The 25,836-nt window shown below is 50.5% G+C and overlaps 1 protein-coding gene across 3 annotated transcripts in view; it reads right to left on the bottom strand.

Moving 5' to 3' along the window:
- SLCO2B1 (solute carrier organic anion transporter family member 2B1) overlaps nt 1–25,219 on the bottom strand; it is a 41,167-nt gene extending 15,948 nt beyond the window's left edge. Inside the window, exons 1-7 of one of the 3 annotated variants that reach the window (XM_027660080.1) lie at nt 24,951–25,219; nt 15,827–15,917; nt 11,422–11,559; nt 11,176–11,338; nt 8,938–9,156; nt 7,783–7,881; nt 5,952–6,082 (exon numbers count right to left, since the gene is read on the bottom strand). In XM_027660080.1, coding sequence (XP_027515881.1) covers nt 5,952–6,082; nt 7,783–7,881; nt 8,938–9,156; nt 11,176–11,338; nt 11,422–11,559; nt 15,827–15,907 — 831 coding nt within the window. In that variant the 5' untranslated portion in view covers nt 15,908–15,917; nt 24,951–25,219. Of the gene's footprint in view, nt 1–5,951; nt 6,083–7,782; nt 7,882–8,937; nt 9,157–11,175; nt 11,339–11,421; nt 11,560–15,826; nt 16,166–24,950 lie in introns of those variants that run through there. The other 2 variants (XM_027660079.1, XM_027660081.1) reach the window with 2 other exon arrangements.
- Between the last annotated feature and the right edge of the window lie 617 nt (nt 25,220–25,836).

Genomic DNA, 25,836 nt, shown 5'->3' with positions numbered 1-25,836 from the left:
GTTTTCCAAAAATACATTCAAGCTGTTACTGACTGTGGCTTTCTCAGCTTCCACCTGATTATACTTCAGGGAGTCAACAGCCTGTACATCCAGAAAAAAACCACAAATTCCCCCAAATTCTCCAGTCTGGCATGTCTATGTGTGAGTGTGACCCTTGCAAGTAGGATTTCTGTGCTGGCTCAGCACCCACCCCAAGAGCAGCTGCTCCCTGCACATGGAGCAAAGCCCTCTTGGAGGAGGAATACTCCTCTCCCCACACTGGCCTGGCCCCTGCTATATTTTTTTGCTGCCTGAAAAGATCAGGAAATGCCTTCCTGTGGGATGAAGGAAAGCAGCAATCCTGCCTGCTTGCTGTGGATGATGCTGGAATGATGCTGGAATGATGCTGGCTGTACCATCAGGGATGCTCGAGCCCTGCAAGGATGCTCTGCATCATGCCAAGGAAAAACAAACTGAGCTTTGCAAAATGCCCCCACACTTGGATTTTTCTGGATGATTCCTCAAAGGACTCAGGTTCCTGGTGCACCTGATGTTTTTGCAATGGGACTTTTAACTGTCCGTAAGATTTTGCCCAGAGAAGTTGTGGCTGCTCCATCCTTGGAAGTGCCCAAGGCCAGGTTGGATGGGGCTTGGAGCAACCTGGGCTAGTGGAAGGTGTCCCTGCCCATGGCAGGGGGCTGGAATGGATGAGGTTTAAGGTCACTTCAACCCAAACCATCCTGTGATTTTCTATCACCATCAGTTCCATCCTCATGGGGGATGGAGGAGGCAGACAGGCTTGTGAGGAAGGAGGATGAAGCTCCCACACACTTTGCATTAGGAAGAGCACCCCTAACCTGACCCTGACCTGAAGAAACCCCCCATTTCCCTGTACAGACATGGATAAATCAGGTACGACTGACCGGCTTTGCAGGAAAGGATAACAAATGCAGCTTCCCTGCTCTCACCCACCTGCTACTGCACCTGCAAGAAGGGCAGCCAGAGGTGCCATCAGCCTGGTTTTATCCAAATCCTCCACTGGAAACAGGGATAAATGACCTGCTCTGTGACAGAGAGGTATTCTTTGTTTAATTTGAGGTGTCTGCAGAGTTCCCCTCTGGCTGTGCAGAACCTGGCACTCCCAACTCAGTGAAAAGTAAGGTCAGATAAGTTATTTTCATGTTAAACAAACAAAATGTAAAACCTCACAGCTTGGAAAAGAATTATTTTCCTCTTGACAAGGTCATGCTCCCTACAAACACTTCATTACGGCTCTTCCAGCAGGTGTGGGTCCCACCAGGGACCTTATTTCCTGGAGTGTTAAAATAACCAACCAAGGGGCACCTTGCTCCCATGAAATGGGATGAGTATTTTTAGCTGCTGTTTGTGTCTGTCTTTAAAGCTCCCTGGGGAAAATCTTAACATAGAGACCAGCCCATTCCTTTCCTGTGTCCTGCCTCTTGACCCCTCTTTACTCCTCAGATGATGCCTTGTATTTCTAGGCTGCCTTTGGTGGTGCTTTAGGAGCTTTAATGAGGCATCACAGAGCAAAGGTTTCCAAAAAAATACCCCCATTTTCAGTACCTATAGGAAGGCTGGAGAGGGACTTTTTGCAAGGGCAGGGAGTGACGGGACAAGGGGGAATGGCTTCCCACAGGGTTAGAGGGGATATTGGGAAGGAATTCCTGGCTGTGAGGGTGGTGGGGCCCTGGCACAGGTTACCCAGAGAAGCTGTGGCTGCTCCATCCCTGGAAGTGCCCAAGGCCAGGTTGGACAGGGCTTGGAGCAACCTGGGCTAGTGGAAGGTGTCCCCATCCCATGCACATGGCAGGGGGTGGAATGGGATGGGGTTTAAGGTCCTCCCCAACCCAAACCATTCTGGGATTCTGTGAAATGAGAGGAGAGCGAGAAACATTTCCAGGACCATCTCTGCACAAGCATATGGGGGATCCATGGAAGGAGTTAAGTGTGATGTGAGGAAGAACTGAAGATGGTGCTTCCAGCAGGCCCTGCTGCACCACTGGAAACCAGATCCAGACTGGTCCAGCACTGGGCAAACCAGCTTGTGGATGGGATGGGTTGGTTACAAGCAGAGCTGCTGGGATGGAGAAACACAGAGGATCAGCAGCTTCCCTGACCCAGCCAAGGAAGGCTTTCCATAACCATGCCAGTATAGCAAAGATTGGGAGAATATTTAATCAGGATTAGGGACAGAATAACAAATTAATGACTGAAATGCAGACTGGAGATTGGACAGAGCTCTGCAACATGCAGGGAAATCAGTTTTTGAAACCTCCTAGCAGTGAGGCATAGGAGGAAAGCACTGGTGAGGTGATCTGATATCCAGAGAGGGTTGTGTGACAGCAAACTGGAGCCACCAGGGCTTGGACATGACCAGGACATGTAAACCTATAAAAAACCTATAAAAATCCCAAACAATCCATCATAGCTTTGTCACAAGACATCTGTCTGCAGATGCCAAGTGCAGACATTGCAAGGGAAGTGTATGCAGATGTTTGGGTTTGTGTTTGGAGTGTCACCTGAACCAGGAGATATCTGGGTGGACAAGACACATCTTGCACATGAGAAATGCTGAGCGAGGGCAATGCTCCTACTTCTGTTTAAGGTGCTGCTGAGAGCACTTTTCTCCTTTTCAATCCCTTTTCATGTCATTCATGGAGCTGCCAAGACAGAGATTGTGCCCAAGGAACAGCACAGGGATAACCTTGAGCAGTGGGAATACAACTACTTGGGGTGGGATACAAGAACAGCAACAGATGGCAAAGCATGAGCTAAACCTTGGCTACACAGCCGTTGGAAAGCCCTTAAATGCTGTAGTTGCGAACAATACAGGACACAACTCCAAGGAATGTTTCCAGCTCATGGAGGCAAGACTAAGCTGAAATTACTTCCCAAAGATAGCAGCATGTGGGTAGTGACTCAGGAGATCAGAGAATCACCCTGGCCTTGGACACTTCCAGGGATGGAACAGCCACAGCTTCTCTGGGTAGCCTGTGCCAGAGCCTCCCCACCCTCACAGGGAAGGATTCCTTCCCAATATCCCCTCTAACCCTGCCCTCTGGCAGTGGAAAGCCATTCCCCCTGTCCTGTCCCTCCATCCATTGTCCAAAGTCCCTCTCCAGCTCTCCTGGAGCCCCTTTAGGTGCTTTAAGGGGCTCTGAGGTTTTCCTGGACCCTTCTTTTCTCCAGGCTGAACCCCTCCAGCTCTCCCAACCTGATTACACAGTCCTTTGTGATGGAAGAGCTGTCCTGCTTGTGTCCTTTACCTAACACTGATTTAGTCCAAGGCCAAGCAAGAAGAAGTGATTTATATATACACATTTATATATTTTTAGATATACATATTAATATATATATGTACAAACCAAAAAGCACCCGTAACAATGCAGATTTCCAACAAGTCTTTGAGTGCTCCCACAGCAATGTTTTACCCAGAACAGCACCTGGCAAAGTTTCTACAAGGGTTTTTATTTTCATTTTTAAGCAGGGCCCCTTCCTGCTGCTGATGGTGCTGATACCCCCATGGGATAGGCCTGGCTGGCCCTGGCGTCTCCCATCCTGCAAGGAGGGCAGGATTTTGCTATCACTTAGACTATTTTCCTGTTGTTGCTTTTTAACTGTCAGCAGATTCCAAAGGCTTTCTGAGGGAGATGGTAAAATGGGGAAATATTCAAGAAGATCTAGGGATCTGGGCAGCAGGGGGATATGTGGGTGCTCAGCCATGTGGGAGCATTCCCTACAGGTCCCAGCCAGTAGAGCAGTGAAATCTGTTCTTTTTAAATCAATATCCACCCATTCCTTCCTTAAACTCCTCTGAGCAGGTCAGAGTGCAGAACTTGCCAAAAAGTGCACCTCTTTTAGTACAAAGTACATTATTTTCACTCCAGAGCCGTTTATGAAATTAATATTCCCCTCAGCCCTAATGAAGAACCTTTCCCCTAAGATGGAGTGTGGTACCCTGAGCAGGCTCTGCTAATACAGATTATCCCTAAGGACTTCAAAGCCATCCAAGCTGCAGGAGGATAAATCAGGCACGTTGAATTTAGGAGCACACTCATCCTGCAAGACACTCATCCTGCAAGACTGAGCAGTTTTCACCCCATCACCTCGCAGCACTTTTGCAAACCTCAGGGCCTATATAACCCAGGAGTGAATCATTACATCCCCATAGGTTTAACTGGTAAAACAGGTCGCATTTTCCCAGGCAGGGAAACCCCAAACCTCCCTAAGAATCATTCATTCCTGTGGAAACTCAGGCAGAATTATTCTGCACCAGACAGTGCACGGGCTTGTTCAGACAGGAAAGTTTTGATGCTGCCTCAAGGTAAAATACGTGGAAGGCAGTTACACAGGTCAGAGTGTGGCCAAGACATCGAGATGAGCACAATTTCACCAACTAAGCATGTCCCAGCAGCGTCCCCTAAAAGCAGAGTTTGTTCTGTGTTATTCCTCCCGACATGCTGGGAAGCGCTTGGGAAGCTCACAAGTTGTTTCCCATCTTGGCATAAGCACTGAAGCTCTCAGGAGGGCTCCAGAGCAGGAAAAACCCTGGCAGTAAACACAGAGTAAAGTAGTGTCCTTTTTTGGACAGTGGACTCCAGTGGGCTCCAGAAGGAGGAGCATCCCCTGAGCAAACAGATGCTATTAGGATGTGCAGCAACAGTCTCAGGCTGCTGGAGGTTTTTCCCTGGCAGTTATTTCCAAGGACTTTACAGAGCCAGAGTGTTTATGGGCTGGGAAGCGTTTAAAATCCTTTTGGCCAGCAAAAAGGTCCCAGTGAGAGGGGGTGAGGGTAGCTGGATGTGGGAGCAGCAGCCGAGCCCAAGCCCCGTGGACGAGAGGATTTGCAGTGGAAACAAGACAAACCACCCCCCAGCCTCAGTAGTACCAACACCCCCAGGGGACACCCCACTTCCAAGAAAAGGCTCCTGATGAATTATTCACATTTCCTATAAACTGGATGGATCATCTCACAGAGCACATGTGGCTTCCCCGGAAGGGAAACAAGGGCCACTGGTGCAACATCTCCCACCAGCTCCCCAAAGAGATAATGGAATCACAGACTGGGTTGGGTTGGAAGGGACTTTAAAGATCATCTCATTCCACCCCCTTGCCATGGACACCTTTCACTAGCCCAGGTTGCTCCAAGCCCTGTCCAACTTGGCCTTGGACACTTCCAAGGATGGGGCAGCCACAGCTTCTCTGGGCAACCTGTGCCAGGGCCTCTCCACCCTCACAGGGAAGGATTTTTTTCTCAATATCCCCTCTAGCCCTGCCCTCTGGCAGTGGGAAGCCATTCCCCCTTGTCCTGTCCCTCCAACCCTTGTCCCAAGTCCCTCTCCAGCTCTCCTGGAGCCCTTTTAGGCACAGGAAGGGACTCTGAGGTCTCCCCAGAGCCTTCTCTTCTCCTGTCTGAACAATCCCAGCTCACCCACCAACATCCCCAAGTCCTTCTCCTCAGGGCTCCATCCACACCCCACCCAGCCCATGCCTGAGTTTGCAGGAGCAGGACCATGGAATCACAGAATCACTTAGGTTGGAAAAGACCTCTGAGACCGCTGAATCTAACATTGTCATTGCTTCCCTAAGGAAGCCAAGGAGACCCACCTGCAGGTGAGCCAGGAGGGTGGCTTTGAGAAGGACCACAATCCACACAGAACCTTTCCACTGCTGCACATTCCCACGCAGAGGAATCAACACACAGGCACTGCTTCAGTGCTCCACCACGAAATGATCACATCCATAAGCTGCTGAGCATCACAAGGACCTCTGACATGAGAGATGAGAGCAAACCAAGCTCCCCTCCAGCTTTGGGATGCAGCTCTGAGCTGCACCACCACTTTCCCATGGATGCAGCAGCTTCAGCTTCTGCTGGAGAGGGAGGGATGTGCATTTAAACATGAGGGGTTTGTGTGCAGTGCCAACAGATCCACCTGCAGCACCTCTCTTACCTCTTTTGGCATCTCCCGTGGGAAGAAGAAATATGGCACTGCAGACAGAGCTACCAGGCTGGCTGCCACCAGGAACCCGAGCCACCAGGCACCCACCCACCGCGGGTCCTCATGGGTGAGCTGGACTTGAGCTGCAACACAGACAGAGAGAGGGGCATCAAACCAGCAGTGAAAACAGGAAGGGACCCCACTGCACCAACGGGATGGTGATGGGTGGCCTCTGGCACCCTGAACATCAATCACTCCAGAGTGGTGGCTCCCAATCCAGGGACCATCAGTTCTCACCCCATGGTGTTAAATCAGTTTTCATTTTTTGCTATTGCCAGGGTCTCCAAAAAGCCACTCAGCCCTTTGGATGGAGACAACCGGGACAAGGATATCTTACAACTAGAAAGGCAAAGGAAAGCACCCCTATCACCGCTTTTCCAGAGAAGGGACACCTGTGTTGTGGAAAAGCTTGGAAGTACTCAGGGGGATTAAGTCATGATGGCTGTCAATACAGAAGGAAAAATTCCTTCTGAAGTTTAAAATTAAATTAATTACAGTTAACTTTTGGCATCCAAGAGCACTGGTTTAGTTGTTTACAATCGCCCTACCCACACAAGGATCCCCTGTTGGCAGAAGACTTGAATCCTGGAGTGGTGCCCACCACTCTGGTCCATCACCCAGTGCCTGCTTTGCAGCTCAAGCAAAGGAAGCTGATCTTTAAAGATGCTTTAATAAGAATTCTATCCCATTCTCCTGTCTGTCTGCCCACATTTTTCCCAGCCTCCTCTCCTGCCATCCTCAGGGCTCTGTGCCAGCAGTAACATCCCCCATGGCGAGGGTACCTGGCACCGATAAAACAGGACACGCAGAAGCCACAATGTAAATTCACAACAGGGTGAGTCTAAGCAAGAAATATTTCTCCAGAAAAAGATGATCCCTGTGGTAAGATGGCATTCAGGAGCATATCCCAGGAAACAAGTCCTCCCAGAAACCTCTTCCTTGACGTTTAACATCAGTGAGCTGTTCACACCAGGGAGGTACAGGTGAAACTGCAGTTTACCGGGTTTTGGTACAGCCACATCTGATCTCCCATCTCTAGAAGTGACAAGTGATAGGAAAAGGAAATTTGATAATCTCCTCCCTGCATTTCAGTAAAATGGAATTTTAAATCCTTTCCTGATAAACACCAATTTATTTTTCTCCTAGTAAAACAATAGCTTTAACTCTAAGTAGCCACAGCTTGTCAGCTTTTCCCAGGTGGCTGAAGACACTTTTAGGCTGAAGGGAGCCTAATATCCCATCTAACCCTGCCCTCCGGCAGTGGGAAGCCATTCCCCCTTGTCCTGGCACTCCAGACTCTTGCCCAAAGTCCCTCTCCAGCTCTCTTGGAGCCCCTTTAGGACTGGAAGAGGCTCTAAGGTCTCCCTGGAGTCTTCTCCAGGCTGAATATTTACTCTGTTAACAACCAGGAAAGAGCCTCTTGTTTTCCAGACCATGATTCAAGAGCAGCCAAAAAGGAGATGATTACAAATGCTTTAACAGCACATCTCAGGGAGAGACATTTGAAAAGGAAATCCCTTTTGTGCTCCTTTCTTGCCCTATCCAGCATTTCCCTTCTCCTTGTTTTCACCTTCCTCCCATCCTACCATGCTTCTTCACACCTCAGGGCTGGTACCCATTTTCCAGCTCCATCTTTCTCCTTCATGCATCTCCCTGGGTTTTGGTTGTTCTCCACATCCCCACCACTGGCTGGCAGCAAAACAATCCTGCCAGTGGTGCTGGCATATGGTAAGAAATTCGTGGAATTTTTCTTAAAAATCCCTCTCAGGGCATGTTCACTCACCTCCGCTGACTTTGTCGATGTCCACGTAGAATTGCAGCATGGCAGAGCCCAGCATGAAGGCCACCCCTGGCCCAATGACAGTCACAGAGAACAGGATTCCTGCAGAGAGATGAGAGCAAAGAGGGCTCAACCCTGTGGGAAAGGACCACAGGGACAGGAGGTGCCTCCAGACAGGACCAGGCTCCTCCATGTCCGCCTCCAGCACAGCTGATTTTCCTGGCAGCTTCCTCAGTGCCCCTTTCACACACCAACAGTCCCTTGCTCCCTTCAAAGAAAAGGTTTTGCAAGGCTCAGACCTTTCCTGCCACTCTTCTTCAGCCTCCTAGAAAGACTGGAATACGCCCAGGAACAAGATGTGCCTCTTGGCATAAGAAACCCAGGAAATGCCGAGATTTTTTACAGGGTGAAGGAGATAAAAGTTATCAGTGAACTGTCCTATGTGAATTACTGATCAAAAATGTATCAACACATGGGAGATTCAACTCCTGCCTTATATGTGATCCTTTCAACTGAGGTTCAGAGGTTTGAATCAACCACCAGAGCAAAATTTGATGCTGTACTTCCAGTTTTTTGACAGTGCTGACCTGGTTTTGATCCACCTTTGCTGTTCCATTCAGTTCAATTCAATTCAATTTAATTCAGCTCAATTCAATTCAATTCAATGTTATTCACAGATAACAGCTAACAAAGGAGTAGAGGGACCCGCAAGGACCATCTTGTCCATCCCACCACCCTGGGACATTCCTTTCAGGCCTGTGCCCAAGCAGTTCTCCAGCACCCCTCTCTGCTGAAGGATACTCTCCCATCTCCAAGATGCTTCCTATAATTTTGTAATAATATTTAAAAATTTTTGAATTTTTAATTATTTGTTATTTTTTAGCTTCCTATAATATTCCTAACATCTAAACAGAGTCTTCATTGCTGCACCTTAAACCCATTGCTGCCTTTTGTGAACACAGAGATCAGATTATTCCTCTTCGCCTTCTTGAAGTCTTTTTGGAGGAGGACATGGTTATTATATCTGTCTCCAGGCCAAAAATCCCAGCATTTCCCTCAAATCATGTTTTCCAGCACTCCAGGTCTGTCTAATGTTTGTCCAAGCTTGAAGCTTTGCCATCAGTCTCATCCTGGCTCCCTCTCTTCCCACAGCCTTACCCAGATAGAGGGGGGAGTTCCTCTTGTTGGCGAAGTCGTCGATGTAGGAGATCCCAAAGGGCTGGATGGGGACACCACCAATGCCCAGCAGGGCCTGGGCAATGAACATGACCAGGAGAACCTCGTGGTTCTCCCTGCTGGCACGGGGGGTGCAGTTGGCATCACTGAGGTTCGCCCAGGACCTGGGCTGGCACAGGTCAGTGGTGTTGCTGAACGTGCCTGTGGGTGGCAAGGGGAACAGGTCTGAGGAGCTTGGTCTGGAGAAAGAGCTTCCCAAAGATCGCAGCATGTGGGTAGTGACTCATCCCTGGCCTTGGACACTTCCAGGGATGGGGCAGCCACAGCTTCTCTGGGCAGCCTGTGCCAGGGCCTCCCCACCCTCACAGCCAAGAATTCCTTCACAATATCCCATCTAACCCCACCCTCTGACAGTGGGAAGCCATTCCCCCTTGTCCAGCCACTCCAGGTTCTTGTTCCAAGTCCCTTTCCAGCTCTCCTGGAGGCCCCTTTAGGCCCTGCAAGGGGCTCTCAGGTCTCCCTGGAACCTTCTCTTCTCCAGGTGAACACCCCCAGCTCTCCCAGCCTGGCTCCAGAGCAGAGGAGTTCCAGCCCTCTGAGCATTTCCATGGCCTCCTCTGGACTTGCTGAATCAGCTCCACATTCTTCTCATCTTATCCCTAGATGTTGTATGGGAGAAAATCCAAAGCAAGTGCAGAGGTTACTGTACAGATGTTCACAGAGATGGATGCACATGCCATGAAAAGCCACCTCCATTGAAGAAGTGGAGCTGAGGTCACTTCCAGGACCTTTGATATTCCTTCCAAGAAAGGTAAGTGAGGAGAACTGCAGATTTTGTGAACAGCTACTCAGGAAATGAGAACTCATTTTCCCCAGAAAAAGCTTACAAAGCTGCCTAAGTGAAAGTGCTGATTCAGGCACCCTTATCTTCCTCAAAATACTGAGGGGGAGGTGCTTTTAGCAGGATTTCCATGGTTATCCCCTAAATCCTGTGGAACTCTGAGTGCTCAGACATGGAGTCACCTGCACCAACAGGTGGCTAATTATTTCCAAACTGCCATTAGCATCCTGTTTGCAGCCATGACTTATTCACCTATTGTTTCCCTGGTGCCTATTGCAAAGTGGTGCTTTTCTTCAGCTGAAAAGTGGCTTTGGACAAACAGATCATCTCTGTGTGAACCAGCTGAGATCCCTCTGCTGAGCCAGAGGAGGCTTCTAAAAGAATTGCTGGAGCAAAAGATTTGGAGAGGTAACAAGAAAGTGCTTTTCTCCTTCTTTTCTCATCCCTTCACTTTCTTTCAGGGAAAAAATCCCAAATTCACCCTGGTCTGTTCCCTCCATGAATGATTTAAACTGCATGTTCCCCATGGGAGGTTGATTTTCTGGTGGGGTCTAAAACCTCAAAGCATTCCCTCGAGCTCAGCTAGGCAGGGGAAGACAGGTGAGGCTGGAGAAACAGGAGAAGTTGGGTGTGAAACCAGCACTCTCTCATTGCAGACAACAGCATTCACCCCTTGGAGTGAGCCAAGCTCCTTCCCAGACCTCCTGTTTCCTTTCCACAATGGGCTACAGGTGACAGAGCTCATGAGACTTTATCTTATTTACATTATAATAAGTTCCCATTCACGAGGACAACTTGGCTCAACCCATGGAATATGAGAACCCTGGTGGCTGGAGAAGACCTTCCTGGCACCCAGGGTTTGTCTGCTGTATGGGTGTGCACAAAACAAGGGCAATCAGAGGCACAGCCTGTGTTTTGACTGTTTTCATGTCCTTTCCCATGGTTCCAGGGTCCCCATGTCCCCTGGCTCTTCTTCCCGCCACAGCTGTTGCCTCTCAGGACTGAGATGGTTTCATTCTCAGAAAAATAAAATTCCTTGAGGACAAACTTGCAGCTCCCAACCTCTCTAGGGAAGGGAATTTTGTAATGGCTTCCCACTGCCAGAGGGCAGGGTTAGGTTGGCTATTGGGAAGGAATGCTTGGCTATGAGAGTGGAGAGGCCCTGGCACAGGTTGCCCAAAGAAGCTGTGGCTGCCCCATTCCTGGAAGTGTCCAAGGCCAGGTTGGATGGGGCTTGGAGCAACCTGGGATAGGGGAAGGTGTCCCTGCCCATGGAAAGGGATGGGGTTTAAGGTCCCTTGCAACCCAAACCATTCTGGGATTCTATTATTTCCCTTTTCTATCCCAAAAGGCCTAAAATAAGCTCCTAGAGCACTTACTGGCAACAGACTGGTCAAACTCATAGGGCCCAGTGATGAAGTGGGGCAGGGACATGAGGAACCCGGCCAGGGACACAAGCAGGGCACCGGCGCCGATAAACCGCGGTCTGTGCACTCGGCTCCCAAAGTAACTGATGAAGACGATCAGCAGCGTGTTCCCCACCTGCAGCAGGACACAGAGAGCAAAAGGTCTCGCAGGGGAACACGAGGAGCATGGGGAGAGCAGGAGAAGAAAGCTGGTTTCACCTCATTGAAGGAAGCGAGCAGCCCTGACGTCCGGCTGGAGAGGCCATACCGTCTCTCAATGGTGGAGATGGAGCTCTTCAGGTACCCGGAGACCAGGAGCTGGGAGAGCTGCAGCAGCCCATGGCAGAACACAAAGAACTGCCAACACAAAAAGAGAGCATCCAGCACGGTTACTGAGAGCTGCAGCACAACAAACTGCATCTCCAGAGAAAGGTACAGTTATTGAACATAAACCTTTGACCACGAGCCTTTGAAATATTATCCCTGCTCTGCCATCAGTGAAATCTTCTGAAATTAATAGAGACATGAAATAGTGCTCTGCCAAAAATAATGATGGGGTCACTATCTGCAAGGAGGGTGTAATTTCTTCAGATGAAAAGTGGCTTTGGACAAACACGTTGTTTCAGTTGGGATGATGCTTGTTTGTGTTGGCCTTGTCCCTAAGATCCAGAAGCAGAAGTGGGAGGTTGCACAATTCCTGTTCCCATCCAGCCAGAGGCAGCAGCCATCCCCAGTGCTGGAAACAATTCTGGGACAGGAATGAGCCCTTCTAAACACAGCAACAAACAACTTCTTCAGAGAAAACCAGGAGAAGGTCAGGGAGAATAATTCAGGCTGTTTTCCTTTCCTTCTTAAAAAACCCTGGATGTAAAGGACATCTCCTTTGGAAAATGTGAGGGTTCTTTTCCACTTCCAGAAGGAAACCTTGCCAAAGTCCATCCTCTCCCAGAAGATAATCTGACTTCATCTCCTCCAGAGTTTGGGATGTGCAGGTGCTGGGCTGCCCAGGGGAATACGTGGCTCGAGCTGACCCACAGAGAACAGAGTCTATCTCCCTGGTCCTCTCACAGAAACATTTCCCAAGTGCCAAGTGACCTGTCCAAGAAGGGAAGGGGAGGGATGGACCTCCCCTTTATCCACAGCTCTACAAAGTACTCAGTAAATGAAAGGAGCTGGCAAGTCATCTCCTTCCCCACATGGCTCTCCACAGGCATCCTTCCAGTGCCCGAAGGAGGCAAAAAACCTGACCAGCCCAAACATTCCACATTCCCTAAAGAGGTGGACCACCCATCTCACTGCAGGACAGGCTGGATGCCTCTGGGTCCTTCCAGAGCTGCTGCCTCAACCTTGGATGATGCCCAAACCCTCAGGGCGCTGGTTTTTGCAGATCTTTACTCTCTTGCTGACCAGAGCAGGGCACTGCTCCAGCTCTGATTTTGCAGCTCCCACCACAGAGCAGCCTCACCTAGAGGAGCTGCTCAGCCTGGCCTGGGTTTCTGCCACATCTCCTTCTGATCTAGGGCTAGAGTGGGATCACTGCCAAACTGGGCTGCTCTGTCAGCCAGGGGAGTATTTACAGCACAGAAGGGGACAAAGAGGATGGTCAAGCCCCCCCTGGGTCCCTGAGAACTGCAGTGCTGAGGTTACCGCCACCCAAAGTGATGGGTGGGTATCATGCAAACCAGGGTACAATCCAGGACCTCCCCCCTTCCAGGCTCATGTCACCACTGATGGGTGCAACGTGTGCAGACCAGGAAAATGTCACCCAGCCAAAGGAAAGCTTCCCCAGAGCCAGCTTTGCCAAAACTCCTATATTCCTACAAGACACTGGCTTTGTCCAGGCTCTGTTTCCTGAATACAAGAGCTCAGAATGGAAAGGCTGAAGCCAGATTCGTTTATTCCAGACATCCACAGCACACAGCCCAATGTGTATCCCAATCCAGGACCTTCAAATCATGCTGGTTTACATCAGCCCAGCAGCTGCCCACCACTGCCCCACATCCTCTGCAGCTCAGGAGGTCAAAAGGGTTTGGGAATCTGGTGTTTTATCCTCTCATCTAGGCAGAGTAAAGCACAGAATAGAGAGAGGGCCCTGCAAAGGACCTGCAGTGGGTTGGGGTCAGCACCAGGCAAGGCCCCCAGTTCTGGCTCCAGGGGCTGTTTGCTGTCAGCTACCAGACCACAGCACAGCTGCTCTTCTGCCAGGGAAAGAAAGGACAGACTCCTGGACTTTAGATCTGCTGGACTGGTGGAGCTGGCCTGGGTCTGATGGGCTGCCCCAGCAGCTGACCTGGGTCTGCAAGCACCAGCCTTTTCCCAAGTGCTGCATCCTCACAGCACAACAAATCCAGGTGCAGCCCCAGAGCTGGGTGCTCCCAGAAAAAACCCCAAGTTCAGCTGTCTGGCACCAGTTTCCCATGGAAAGGCCAGGACATGCTTGTAACATCTCCTCTCTACATCAGCAGAATTATAAAACAACTCGGAGAATCCACAGGAGCACTTCCGTAGGCTGAGGAGGAAGGAAGGGAGAGGTTTTGCAATGGCTTTTTTAAATAAACATCTGTGAAGCATTAATAGAAGAGCCTGTGTTGAGGCGACACCAAACACCTGAACCAGGGACAGGGGGTGCTTGGTACCAAAAATAATCCCCTTGCAGTGCCAGGGTGCAGAGCAACCTTCTGCACTGTCCACACCCTCCACAACCAGTTCTGGGAAAAGTGCATTTTTGCTCTGCTACACGTCCAAGGAGGAGCTTCTCTGATCAGATTTGCTGCTTTTCTACTTTTCTAGATAATTTTTAATGTATTCTTGCTGGCTTTGCTCTGCTAAGCCTCGCACCACGTTGCTGAGGTGTTGCTGCTCCCACCCCACATGTGTAAGAGAACAGAGAAACACACTCCATCCCACGCAGCCAGGAAACTGCAGACCTGGGGACTAAACACCAACATCTCCTCTCTCTTGGTGGTCAAAAAAAACCTTTCCACAAAGGTTGCATGTGTTTCTAGGGTTGGTTGTGCAGTTTGGCAACAAATCCTCCCCGTGAGGGCTCTGAAAGCTGCACACACTGTCCTGCCCCAGCTGACACAGGGAAGTCCCTGTCACGCTGTTTCCATGTGTTCGGGAGACTTTGGCTGCTATTTTAAGGAAGGGTTTTGTGCCTTAGCACATGGTAAACCCCTATGCACTGGGCTGTGCTTACAGAAAATGGGGCTGGGAGGAACCAGCCTGTTCCAGTTTAATCCAAACCAGTTTGGTTGGGTGTGTAGTTGGAAGCGACCTTAAAGATCATCCAGTTCTAACCCCTGGAGAGCTTCCACTAGCCCAGGCTGCTCCAAGCCCCATCCAGCCTGGTTTTGGACACTTCCAGGGATGGGGCAGCCACAGCTTCCCTGGGCAACCTGTGCCAGGCCCTCACCATCCTCACAGCCAACAATTTCTTCCCAATATCTTATCTAAATTTTAATGCTCCTTGAGGCCAAAACAAGCCAGTTTTTAGTTACGCCCTTCAATTGCCTTTTGACACGTGGTAACTAGTTTTTTGTGACACACTCTCTGGAGATATAAATACATATACAAACTGCAGTGCTGTGATTTTTGGTCCTCCAGCCACTTCAAACCCGTAAACCACATTGTGCAATGGTTTTGTGTTTCTGCAAGAGCCATTGAAACCCTGCACTGGAAGTTTTGTTTTCTGAGGAAGTCATTTAGAAACCGGACAGGGTGACCTAAGTTCTTGAAAAAAACCCAAGAGATCTGGGGAAAACATCCTGTGCTGAGCATAATTGTGTGAGTATAATGCATGGTCAGCTCTGCCTTGGGGGTGAAAACAAGTCTCACTTAAGAGACATTTTAAGCCTTTAACACCAGCTGTCATCTTTTGCTCAACAGGCTGGTGAAACTCTCTAACAAGCCAGGTAATTGGCTTCCAACTACATTGAATGCAGCAGTTAATTAATGTTGTTAATTACTGATAAATGCAATTATTGAGCCAAAAGGGAACAAAGCAGATGCTGCAGCACAGGGGGAGCCACCTCAGGTCCAACCTGTAGTTCTGCAGAGCTCTTCAAACACTCACCTGGAGGACCTGAGGTTGCACCGAGTCCAGGAGGGCATAACACTTTGAAGAATGGTTTCCATCTGGCACATGGCAGGGTTAGATGGGATACTGGGAAGGAATTCTTGGCCATGAGGGTGGGGAGGCCCTGGCACAGGCTGCCCAGAGAAGCTGTGGCTGCCCCATTCCTGGAAGTATCCAAGGCCAGGTTGGAGCAACCTGGGATGGTGGAAGGTGTCCCTGTCCATAAAGATCAGCTTCAAGGTCCCACCCAACCCAAATCATTCTGTGATTCCATGAAGTTAAATACTGCAGAACCTGGAAGTTAAATATGCATTTCAGCCTTGCTGTTCCACCACTCTCTCTTGGATGGAGACGGTTCCACCTCAAACGGTGCTTCTGCCACAAGCACATGGAAAGCCAACATAAGCACATGGAAAACTTTCCAAATACACTTGGTAATCAGGAACCCTCTAAATGCCTTCTGCAGAAAGCCAAACTCCTCTTTGGCAGGCCAGTGATCCAAGGGGGTATTGCAGAAAGCAGGATAATTACAGGAAGCACATTTACCTTGATACTGAGGAACGGGCTCCCGCAGAGTGTTTTCCGCGTCAGATCCGGGTAGCTGCTCTTGGTAGCTGTGCTTGTCATCCTGCCAGGCCTGCCAAAATAAATCATCCAGCACAATGCTCAGTTCCTCTGCCTGAATTGCCCTTGCTCAGCACGGCAAGATGTTGTTGTGCTCTGTGAACACCCACACAACGAGCACAAGAAAGTACTAATTATTCCTGGGTTTCATTCTCTCAGAGCACTTTGCTCCCACAAAGCAACAAAGCAGCCCTGCAAAACATTGATCACCAGGAGGCCTGGGAGGTTACATGCTGTGCCACAGAACTAAGGACAATATGTATAAACATTATCTGGGATAATCTGACATCCTTAGCGATGACCTGGGTGAGGGGGCAGAGTGCAGATGGCAGCAGAAAAAAAGACTGGGAGGAGCAACTGGCAAAGCTGATGGTTGTGCTGCCATCCAGAGGGACCTCAACAGGCTGGAGAAATGGGCACTGAGGGATCTCAGTGGGATGGAGAAAGGGGAATTCAGAGAGATCTCAAAGAGATGGAGAAATGGACATTGAGGGACCTTAACAGGCTGGAAAAATGGGCATCCAGAGAGATCTCAAAGGGAGGGAGAAACGGGCACTGAGGGAGCAAATGGGCTGGAGAAATAGGCATCCAAGGAGAAAAGGGCATTGAGGGATTCAAATGGGCTGGAGAAACGGGCACCTAAATTTAACAATGGAAAGAAAGAGGGTGGGAAGCCACCCCACCCCCCTCCCTGCACTGTTTACCTCCTTCCCTTCTCTCTGGACCCCCACTCCCTCTTTCCTGAGTGGCCCATGATGTCTTTGCTGGGATTTTAGGCTTCCCACTCAGGAAGCTGCATTGTTTGGAGGCACGCTAAAGCCATTAGGCTTTAAATTCAGCACACTGTAATAGATGTTTTCATCTCTGCAAGCGCCAAGGCAAATGGGGTGAAAGGCTTTCCATTATTATTTCGTGTAATTCCATTTCCCCCATGATGGGAAGCAAAGGAGCGAGGACCCGTAGCCTCAAACAAATTAAAAAATGCAGGGGTTGATGTAAATTCTAGCAGGAGGAGACTGTCTTAACTGTGGTGTTTATAAACCCTTAAGCACAGTGCACAGGAGAGGTAAATTCCAGAGGGGCCCTGCTCATCCCTGAGTTACAAGCTCCACAGCATCCTCTGTAAAAAGCAATTGCTGCCCTCAGCCCCATTTCCAGAGATATTGCTGCAACAAAATCCAGGGTGGGATCAATAAAGTAAATTTGATCATAAATTAAAGCAGCCACAAAAAGCTCTCCTGAACCTCTGGAGGGTTCAGCAGTGCTGGAGCAAAAGCACCTGCCTGTCTCCAGCCCATGGGGTCTGATATCCTGACTCTGGAGCAGGGCTGGGAGGAATTATTTACAGCCACTGAGCCCCTCGAAAGCTCAGGGGTGACACAGTGGGAAGGAAAAGGGTGGAAAACCAAAGGGAGGAAACCAAGAGGAGCCTAAGCCTAAACCTAGATTTCCACGTTCATGGATCTGGGAACCACCGTAGGTTTAATGCCCTGGTTAACTGTGTTAATGGCTTTGCCAGCCCTCCTCACCAAACATGCATTTTAGTTAGACCTGCAAACCACCAAATCTCACGGGGTGTTGGAGCATTTTAGTCCTCCTGCCCATACTTTCCAGGCCCTGCTTTAAATGTGTGCATCCTTTAATTCGTCCTTTAACACCTGGGATTAGTCCAAGCTCTTCCATAATCAGCTTTCAGAGTCTTCTTGGGAGAAGAAAATGCTAGAAAGCATCTCTAGCACCAGTAGGACCAGTAGAAACGTTTTCACTAATCCCTGCCCAAGCAGGGGGTAAAAGCCCCTCACCCTTTGCTGTGCACCAGAATGTCCCCAAATTTCCCACACTGCTCTGGAGGAACTCAGTTCTTCTTTCCCCAGGGATGGCCTTTGGATTAATGACAACCTGCACCACCTGTCAGCAGCCAAGGAGGCACAGCCAGGTCTGGCTCCATCCCACCATCCACACCTTCACCTCACTCCAGTGAGCTGTCCTGCTCCCATATTACCTGTGGAAGAGGGAATGTGGCTGAGCCCCGAGGGGAAATGCTCAGCAGGGATCTCAAATGCTGCAGAGCTTTGCCAGCAGTTCAGAAGGATAATAAACCTATTAAATCCCATTCATCCACAACACTCCTTAAAGAACAGGAGGAAAAGTACTTTGATCCAGCACAAAGGACAACGAGCAGATCAAACGAAAAGCCAGATAAGATTTAATTGATTTAAAAAAAAAAATTGCATGAAGAGAGCAGCACACTCAGGTCAGAGTTCCCTTTGGCTGGATCGACCCCAGATGTGGCAGCACCATCTGGGAATGGCACTGGATTGGCGAGAGCCACGTTTTTCTCCATCTCTGGATGGAAAGAAGGATAATTTTCATTCAATGCAATTTCTCCCAGGTAAGGTCAAGAGGTGTGAGTGAATCTGCTCCTCTGCAGGAAGGAGGCAGAACAGGATTAGTGCTGTGGGCTGGGGAAGGAGGAAAAGGAGGGATGATGGCAAATCCCAGACGATATCCCCAGGTCAGAGGAAGGAGAGAGCAGAAAGAGCAAAACCAGGGGGACTAGGGGGGACACACCTGCCTGTATCAGATCTGCAGCCCTCAGCTCCCTGATGGCTCAAGTCTCCTCCAGCATTTCAAAAAGGAAGATACACAGTGGGAATTGCTATTCCTGCCTTGCTCCAGGCATCCCAGCATGTTTGCCATGGAGCATGGGAAAAGGTAAGAAATAGCCAATCCCAGAGTGACATCCCTGGATTCCAGAGACCCTGACCCAGACACACTCCCAGACCAGCCCTGCAGGACCAGGACCAACAGCACCCACTTCCCAACCTCAGCTCCACAGCCAGCTACTTCCCATCTTTGTACCTCAGCTTCCCCAGGAACAAGTCAGGGAATAGATGCAAGCCCATCTACCTGTCAGAAGTGTTTGGGGAGCAGGGGGTGAGCTGGGCCAGGCAGAGCCTGTGGGTTGGGACAGCAGGGATTGACTTTTCCCAAGGCTGAGGCATTTTGCAAAGCCTTTTTGGGCGTCTGAAGCACCACGAGGAGGGAGCTGGCCCTGGTCCAGGCTCTGGCAGACACACATGGGAAGGGATATTATCCCTCATGTACAGGGCAGAGGTGCCACCCCAGCCCAGCCAGGTGTTTCTGACACCAAACACTGCTGTCTCAGAGCTCTCAGTGGTGTTTCTCACCTCTTCTCCCTCAGATCACAGGAGCATGAAATTGGTTTTTTAGGGAGACACAGACGTGGAGAGCCTGGTGCAGGGTGGGACACAGGGTGACAGGCAGGGGTGGCAGTGTCTGTGACAGTGAGTGGTGTCCCTGACTCTGACACAAAGTCCTTGGAAACCAGTGCTGCACCCTGATGGAGCAGAATATTGCTTCCTTGTACACCTGCAAGGGAACTCTGGTCAAATTTCTTCTCCCATAAAACAAAGAGGGACTTTCCACGCCCACCTGATGTGTTTGGGAGCCTGGTGGGGTGCACAGGTGGCCAGGTTTCACCAGGGGTCCCCCCTGATGTTGTCAGTGCAGGGGCTTGGTGGCAGCTACACATTGGCTGTGCTCAGATACCCCAGGGAAGGTGATGGATGGGTGATTGTTCAGACAGCAAAGGTGCCTGATGCTGCACATCCATCAGCTGGTGAAGGATTTGTCCTCAAACGCTGTTTTCTCCCTGCTTCTGTCTTGGCTCACTGCACCCCTCAGAAAGGCAGGGCCTGGCATGACAAACCCGGGATGGAGTGGGCACAGGGAGCTCAGCTTAGAGGGGCAGCAGCTCAGCCCCACACCAAGTGATGCCATAAAACACTGCCATTAATTCCAGCCTTGCTTGCCTGACATTTCCTCACTGCTCCCGGGGACCTGCAAAGTGGCAGAGCAGGGGAATAACCCCTATCTGTGCAGAGCCTGGGGACATAAACACAGATGGAAAACAGGGATTGGATGTAACTTCAGTCCAACCACCCACCACCACCCTGGTACCCCTCCCAGCAGGGCTTTTCCAAATGTTTATCAAAAAAGTTATGCTGAAAAAAATTATGTCAAAAGGAAAAGTAATGTTATGGAGGAGCAGAGAGAGAGGACTGATGAAAGATCACAGAATCCCACATTGGTTTGGGCTGGAAGGGACCTGAAAGCCCACCCAGTCCCACCCCCTGCAATGGGCAGGGACACCTTCCACTAGCCCAGGTTGCTCCAAGCCCCGTCCAACCTGGCCTTGGACACTTCAAGGGCTGGGGCAGCCACAGCTTCTCTGGGCAACCTGGGCCAGGGCCTCCCCACCCTCACAGGGAAGGATTTCTTCCCAATATCCTCTCTAATCCTGCCCTCTGGCAGTGGGAAGCCATTCCCCCTTGTCCTGTCACTCCATGCCCATATCTGAGATAATGTCACAGACCTTTGCAGCACAGATTAAGATGCTCCACTTGTCCCCACGCTGCCCTTTCCTTGACACCGGGGCAGCAGAAATCCCTCCAAACCTCTCCCACCTTCTCTGGGACCTGCACAATAGTCCTGGCTGCCACAGCAGGGGACCAGGCTCGGTGCCACCAGCATCCTGTCCCATTCCCAAGGACATCAATCTATCCAATGGCTTTATTAATGGCAGCTCCTGCGAGCTGAGCAAGGAAAAGCACCCGCTGGGCTCAGCGGAGCACGAGTAAATAACAGTGAATGTAACACAGCAAATTAAATCCCAGCAGGGGAGTTGAAATGCCAGCAAATATTCCCTAATCTGTCTTCCTTCTGCAGGATAATTTTCATTCACTGGCAGTAAAGCTGAGATGGCGTCAGTGTGTGTATTTATGAGTGTGCCTGTGTTAAAGGGGAAGCTGGTTTGGAAAATGTGGGGGCAAAGATGATTGATAACACAACAGGAGGAAAGAACAGTGGATACTCATCATGCCCTCCCTGGAAAAAGACTGAGGAAGGAAAAAAGGGATGCGTAGATGTGCTCAAAAAGCTGCTTCTGTCTTGAACCAACTGGCAAAAAGAAAGTGAAAATGAGATTAGCCCAGCTCAGTGATTCTGTGTAAGGAGAAATGGGCTGCAATGACACATCCCAGAAACCTTAGAAGAACTTAGATACAAAGAAAAATGTTACTTCAATTTAAAAGATTAGAAGAAAGAGGAAAATTAGTGTTGAAACCCATGGCATGCAGAGGCCATGAGGGAGAGGATTCAGTTCTGCTCTGGCACAGGGCAGGACTGGCTGCTCTCCCTGGAAGGGTCCTCACCTGTTCCAGATGTGGTGAAGGAGTTGAGCTCACCTAGTGGTACCAAAAAGAGATGGGACCTCTCACAACATCCCCTGTGGATGGGGCAGCCACAGCTTCTCTGGGCAACCTGTGCCAGGGCCTCCCCACCCTCACAGCCTTCACAATATCCCATCTAACCCCACCCTCTGACAGTGGGAAGCCATTCCCCCTTGTCCAGCCACTCCAGGTTCTTGTTCCAAGTCCCTCTCCAGATCTCCTGGAGCCCCTTTAGGCCCTGCAAGGGGCTCTCAGGTCTCCCTGGAACCTTCTCTTCTCCAGGTGAACACCCCCAGCTCTCCCAGCCTGGCTCCAGAGCAGAGGGGCTCCAGCCCTGGAGCATCTCCGGGGCCTCCTCTGGACTCTCTCCAGCAGCTCCAGGTCCTTGTGCTGTTGTTCCCAGGGCTGGAGGCAGCTCTGCAGGGGGGTCTCACCTGAGGGGCAGATTCCCCCCCTGCCCTGCTGGATCAGCCCAGGGCACAGGGGGGTTCTGGATGCCAGAGCACATGGACAGGGCATGTCCAGCTTTTCATCCACCAGCACCCCCAAACCCTCCCCAGGGCTGCTCTCCTTCCATTCCTGCATCCTTGCAAGGCAGTCCCATCACTGGGCTGGGGTAACTTTTCCTTCCAGAGCATAAAGCACCCAAAAACAGCATTGGAGAGGGAAGGAATGACAGAGGTTCCAGCCGAGGGAGGTGTTGTGCAGTTACATAAGCAGTGAGGCTGGGAATTGCATCATTCCATGAATCACTTGCTCAGTTTTGCTTTCAAACACTGTCCAGGGCTATGGAGCCCTCGAGGTCTGCTCCCTCCCCACCACCCCCTGCTCAACCGTGTTGCTGCTGCTTCCCAAGCTTTCATGGGATGCATCCTATTCTGTGCACAAGCAGCATCCCATTAAACCACCTGCCCTTCCTGCTCTTGTGACCCCTGGGTTAGTTTGTGCTGGCAGTTGTGCTGTATCTGAGAGCAGCTCAGCTCAGGGATGTGTGAGACATTTGCCAGGGTAGGATCTCACGGCTTTGCAGGTTTTACTCCTCCTCTGGAAGGTTTTATGCAGGATATTGAATAAAAAAGTCAGCCCTCTCCTCTGGATCGTACCAGATGCTGAACATCCTCCTGATGGGGACGGGCAGATGTGGTGAGTGCTACAGAAAAGCCATGTCTGGTGTCCTCAGTGGGGATTTTCTATTTAAGCAACACCTCCTGTGTGTTTGGCAGAGAATTAGTCCCTGCCTCAAGCAGCTGAAAACCCCTGGATAGGAGTTAAAATGATGAATGAAGTATGAAGAGCCTGTTCCCCAGGAGACACCTGCCTTTCCATAGGCTGCAGACAGTGCTTGGCTCTATGGACAAACACCTGCCAACATAAGTCTGATCCCAAACCAGAGTTTGCCTGATTTGGGGTTTTACACACCATAAATACCTTCCTGATATTTGTTCTTCCTCTGTACTTTCCTGCTGCTTGGATGGGAGTGAAGATCGAGAAAAACACGGAATCTTTGTTGAGTCCTTCAGCAGAGTTGTAAGACTTGGCAGTGCCTGGAGCAGCTGGAGGAAACAGGCAGAGCCAGAGTGGCTCCACTGAGCGACAGATGCAGCCACTCCAATGAAAAAAACCTAACTTTTAGAAGGGGAAGCTCTTGCAAAATGAAGAGCAGGAGCCACTGCAAAAGCCTCGTGCCTTGAACACACAGCCCGAGTGAAAACCACAGAAGTTCCCTGGAGCTGAGGCTTCCTGAAGCAATCCAGAGGTTTTTTGCTGTGTATTATCTATAACTTCAAAAAAAAAAAAAAAAAGACATCCCAACAAACCCAGTATTCTCTATCTGCACATCTGGTCTGCCCAGGGTCAGGACTTGCATCCCCAAAAGTTTGGGGGAGACCAATAAGATTTGCTTCACCAGGAGCTGGGAATGCTGCCAGGCACCTGCACACAAGAGGGATGGATGGAAGAGTAGGAGCAGGGAAATGCTGCTGCCATGAAAGGGAACTGAGCAGAGCTTAGGAAGTGAGAAACTTCCGTAACCGGCAAGAGAGGAGCTGCTTTCAAAGCTCAGGAGGAAACACTGTGGACAGGAGAGAACTGGTGACATTTTGGGGTAATGTTGGGACAAGCAGCAAAGCCCCAGTTCAGAGCAGCCATTGGAGGCTGGAACTGGCATAGGATATTTTGGGCAGCAAGGGGAATTAATTCATGTCCTTCTCCAATTATTTAAAATTAATGGACTGCAAAGCCATCTGTATCATGGAGGAATGTTGCTTCTTTTCTTTCTGCTGCCAGGTTTTTCACATACTTTGGAAGAGGCATCTCCTGCTCAGCCCGAGGGCAGTTCCAGGTTGACACATTCAGACAGGTCAAGAAAGTCCAGTGAAAATGGAGATTATTTTCTGGAAGTCCCCAGGCCTGCAGCTGGAGCCACATCTGGCCCCAGCCAAGCTGCCTGACAGCAACAAGCCCTTTCCTGCATCCCTGGGAGCGAGCTTGTCCCAGAAATTCTCACTCTCAATTTCCCCCAGATGACATTTCAGAGCCTCGTGGGGTTTGAATCAAGTTTCAAGTCAGAAATTCCCCTCATCCCCTGCCATGTCCTACACACTGCCTCCATTTCATTAGGAAATGAACTTTTCCAAATCCTGGGGGCTAAAGATGGGTAATGAAGCTCCCAAGCCATCCCTCAAGTCCACATTTAGCCACCTCATGGCTCGGAACACCACACATTTCATCCACCTCAATCCAGGGCACACGCGGCAGGTTTGGGATAAAATTGGGATGTGCTGCCAAGCTGCAGCACGGGGCAGACCAGCACCCCCAGTGAACCACTGGGACCAAACTGGGAGCCAGGAAACACAGAGAAAGCGGGGTTAGGATCTATTTTTGACCAGACCAAGGTCCCATGGAGAAGCTCAGCCCTGAACACGGGGCTTGTCCCCAGGTTAAAGCCCACACCTCTCCCGAGCAGCACAACCAAGAAAGGGATGCAGCCCAGCACCGTGGGCTCTGGGCTGCTCCCAGATTCCCTGCACAGCAGCACAAAGGCTTCCCCCTTTTCCCGGACTTAACCCTTTCCTGCCCCCTGCCCCCAAATCGCTCAGAGCCAGGAGGTCACCTTTGTGGAACCACCACTGGGATCCTGCTCTGGATCGCCGGGAAATTCTGGTGGAAGGTGACCCTGCTCCGGGCACGGGGGTGGAACTGGAAGAGCTCTGAGGTCTCTCCAAACCCACACCATTTCATGATTGCACTGCTGGAGAAGCCGGGGCTTGGTCAGGGTCAGGGTGCCCCTGTGCCGGCCCAGGCACAGGTCAGGTCCGTGCCCGCCTGGCATTTCCACAAGGTCTCGGCTGGGAAGAGGCGTTGCCATAGTAGAAGAAGCAAAACTGTACAAGAAACCCGCCGCGGCAGCCTCGGGCATTGGGAAAACTCCCTGCGAAGGGAGAAATAAGTGGAGCTGCCTCACTGGGGAAAAAAAAAAAAAAAAAAAGGAAAAAAAACCCAAACACCCTAAATAAATAAGCACAGAGACGAAGCGACAAAACACGTGCAGAAAGCCGGCAGGGAACAGGCGTGTAATCACTCCTTGTTTTTTCCCCTTCACTTTTTAAGTCGCTGGGAAAATCCAGCTCCCGAGCCAAAGTGGCTCAAGGAGTCTTGCAAAACAAGCCGGGAAAAAGCAGCTTGAGAAACTTCACCTTTCCCAACCCCTAAAGCCGGGAGGCAGCCCGCGAGCTCGGGACCACAGTCCTCCTCAGCATCTCCTCGCAGCGAGCAGGTGCTGCCATACTCACAATTCCAGGACTCTCCCGATCCCAATCCCACCGCGCTGGGAGCGAAAGTTTCCCTCTGCCAGCAGCTGCTGGGACCATTCACCACTTTCTCTCCCCGGGCTGGAGGTGGGAATGGGTGTGTGGAGGTGGGGCTTCGGCTGCAATCTCAAAAGCCGGAGCACGTTTCAACCGAAACTTTTGCAGTCCCTTTCCAAAGGATTTCTTTTATTTTTGCTTTGCCTTCTCCTGGAACTGCAGTCCCAAACTGGCGGAGCTGCCCGTGTGGTTTGCTGACCCAGGGCTTTGGGAGCTGCTGACGCAGTCCCAGTCCAAACTGGTCTTGGCTTTCTCTCCATCCCCCGGCTCCAGTCCCCTCTCCCCTCCCTGCAAAGGTCCTGTTCCTCCGGGGCATGTGCCCTGCATTCGTGTTCTTGTTCAGTTCGCTTTATCTGCATTTATTCTTGTACATTTTGAAGCTGTGCTGTAACCCTGGGGTTTGTGAAAGGGAAACTTTTTTTATCTAACCCCGGATGGTTTATTTTTCAATAAGTCTCCCCAGTGCTCTCTTGCTCTGAGCACTGAGGCGTTTCCAGAGGACAAACAGGGTTCACAAGCAGGTGGCCCCCATTAAAGCTACAAAGAAAAACCGGAATTCCTCCCTTTGGGGTTCTTCTGGTGCCTTTGGATGTCTGGGTTGTGTTTTGGGATGTGACCTCTGTGTGCCCATGGTGCCATGGATGGAGTTGGCCCTGGCTCTGTCCATCTCTATGCTGCAGGGACATCATACAATCATGGGCTGGTTTGGGTTTGGAGGGATCTCAGAGATTGCCCAGTTCCACTCCCGTGCCAGGTCACCTTCTACCAGACCTTCCCAGAGATCCAGGGCAGGATCCCTGGAGGAACCAGT

Source organism: Corapipo altera, unplaced genomic scaffold, assembly GCF_003945725.1.
Source record: "Corapipo altera isolate COAL_440 unplaced genomic scaffold, ASM394572v1 74, whole genome shotgun sequence".
NCBI lineage: Eukaryota > Metazoa > Chordata > Aves > Passeriformes > Pipridae > Corapipo > Corapipo altera.
Note: the sequence above shows the minus strand (reverse complement) of the source record. Positions and strands in the feature narration are given on the sequence as shown.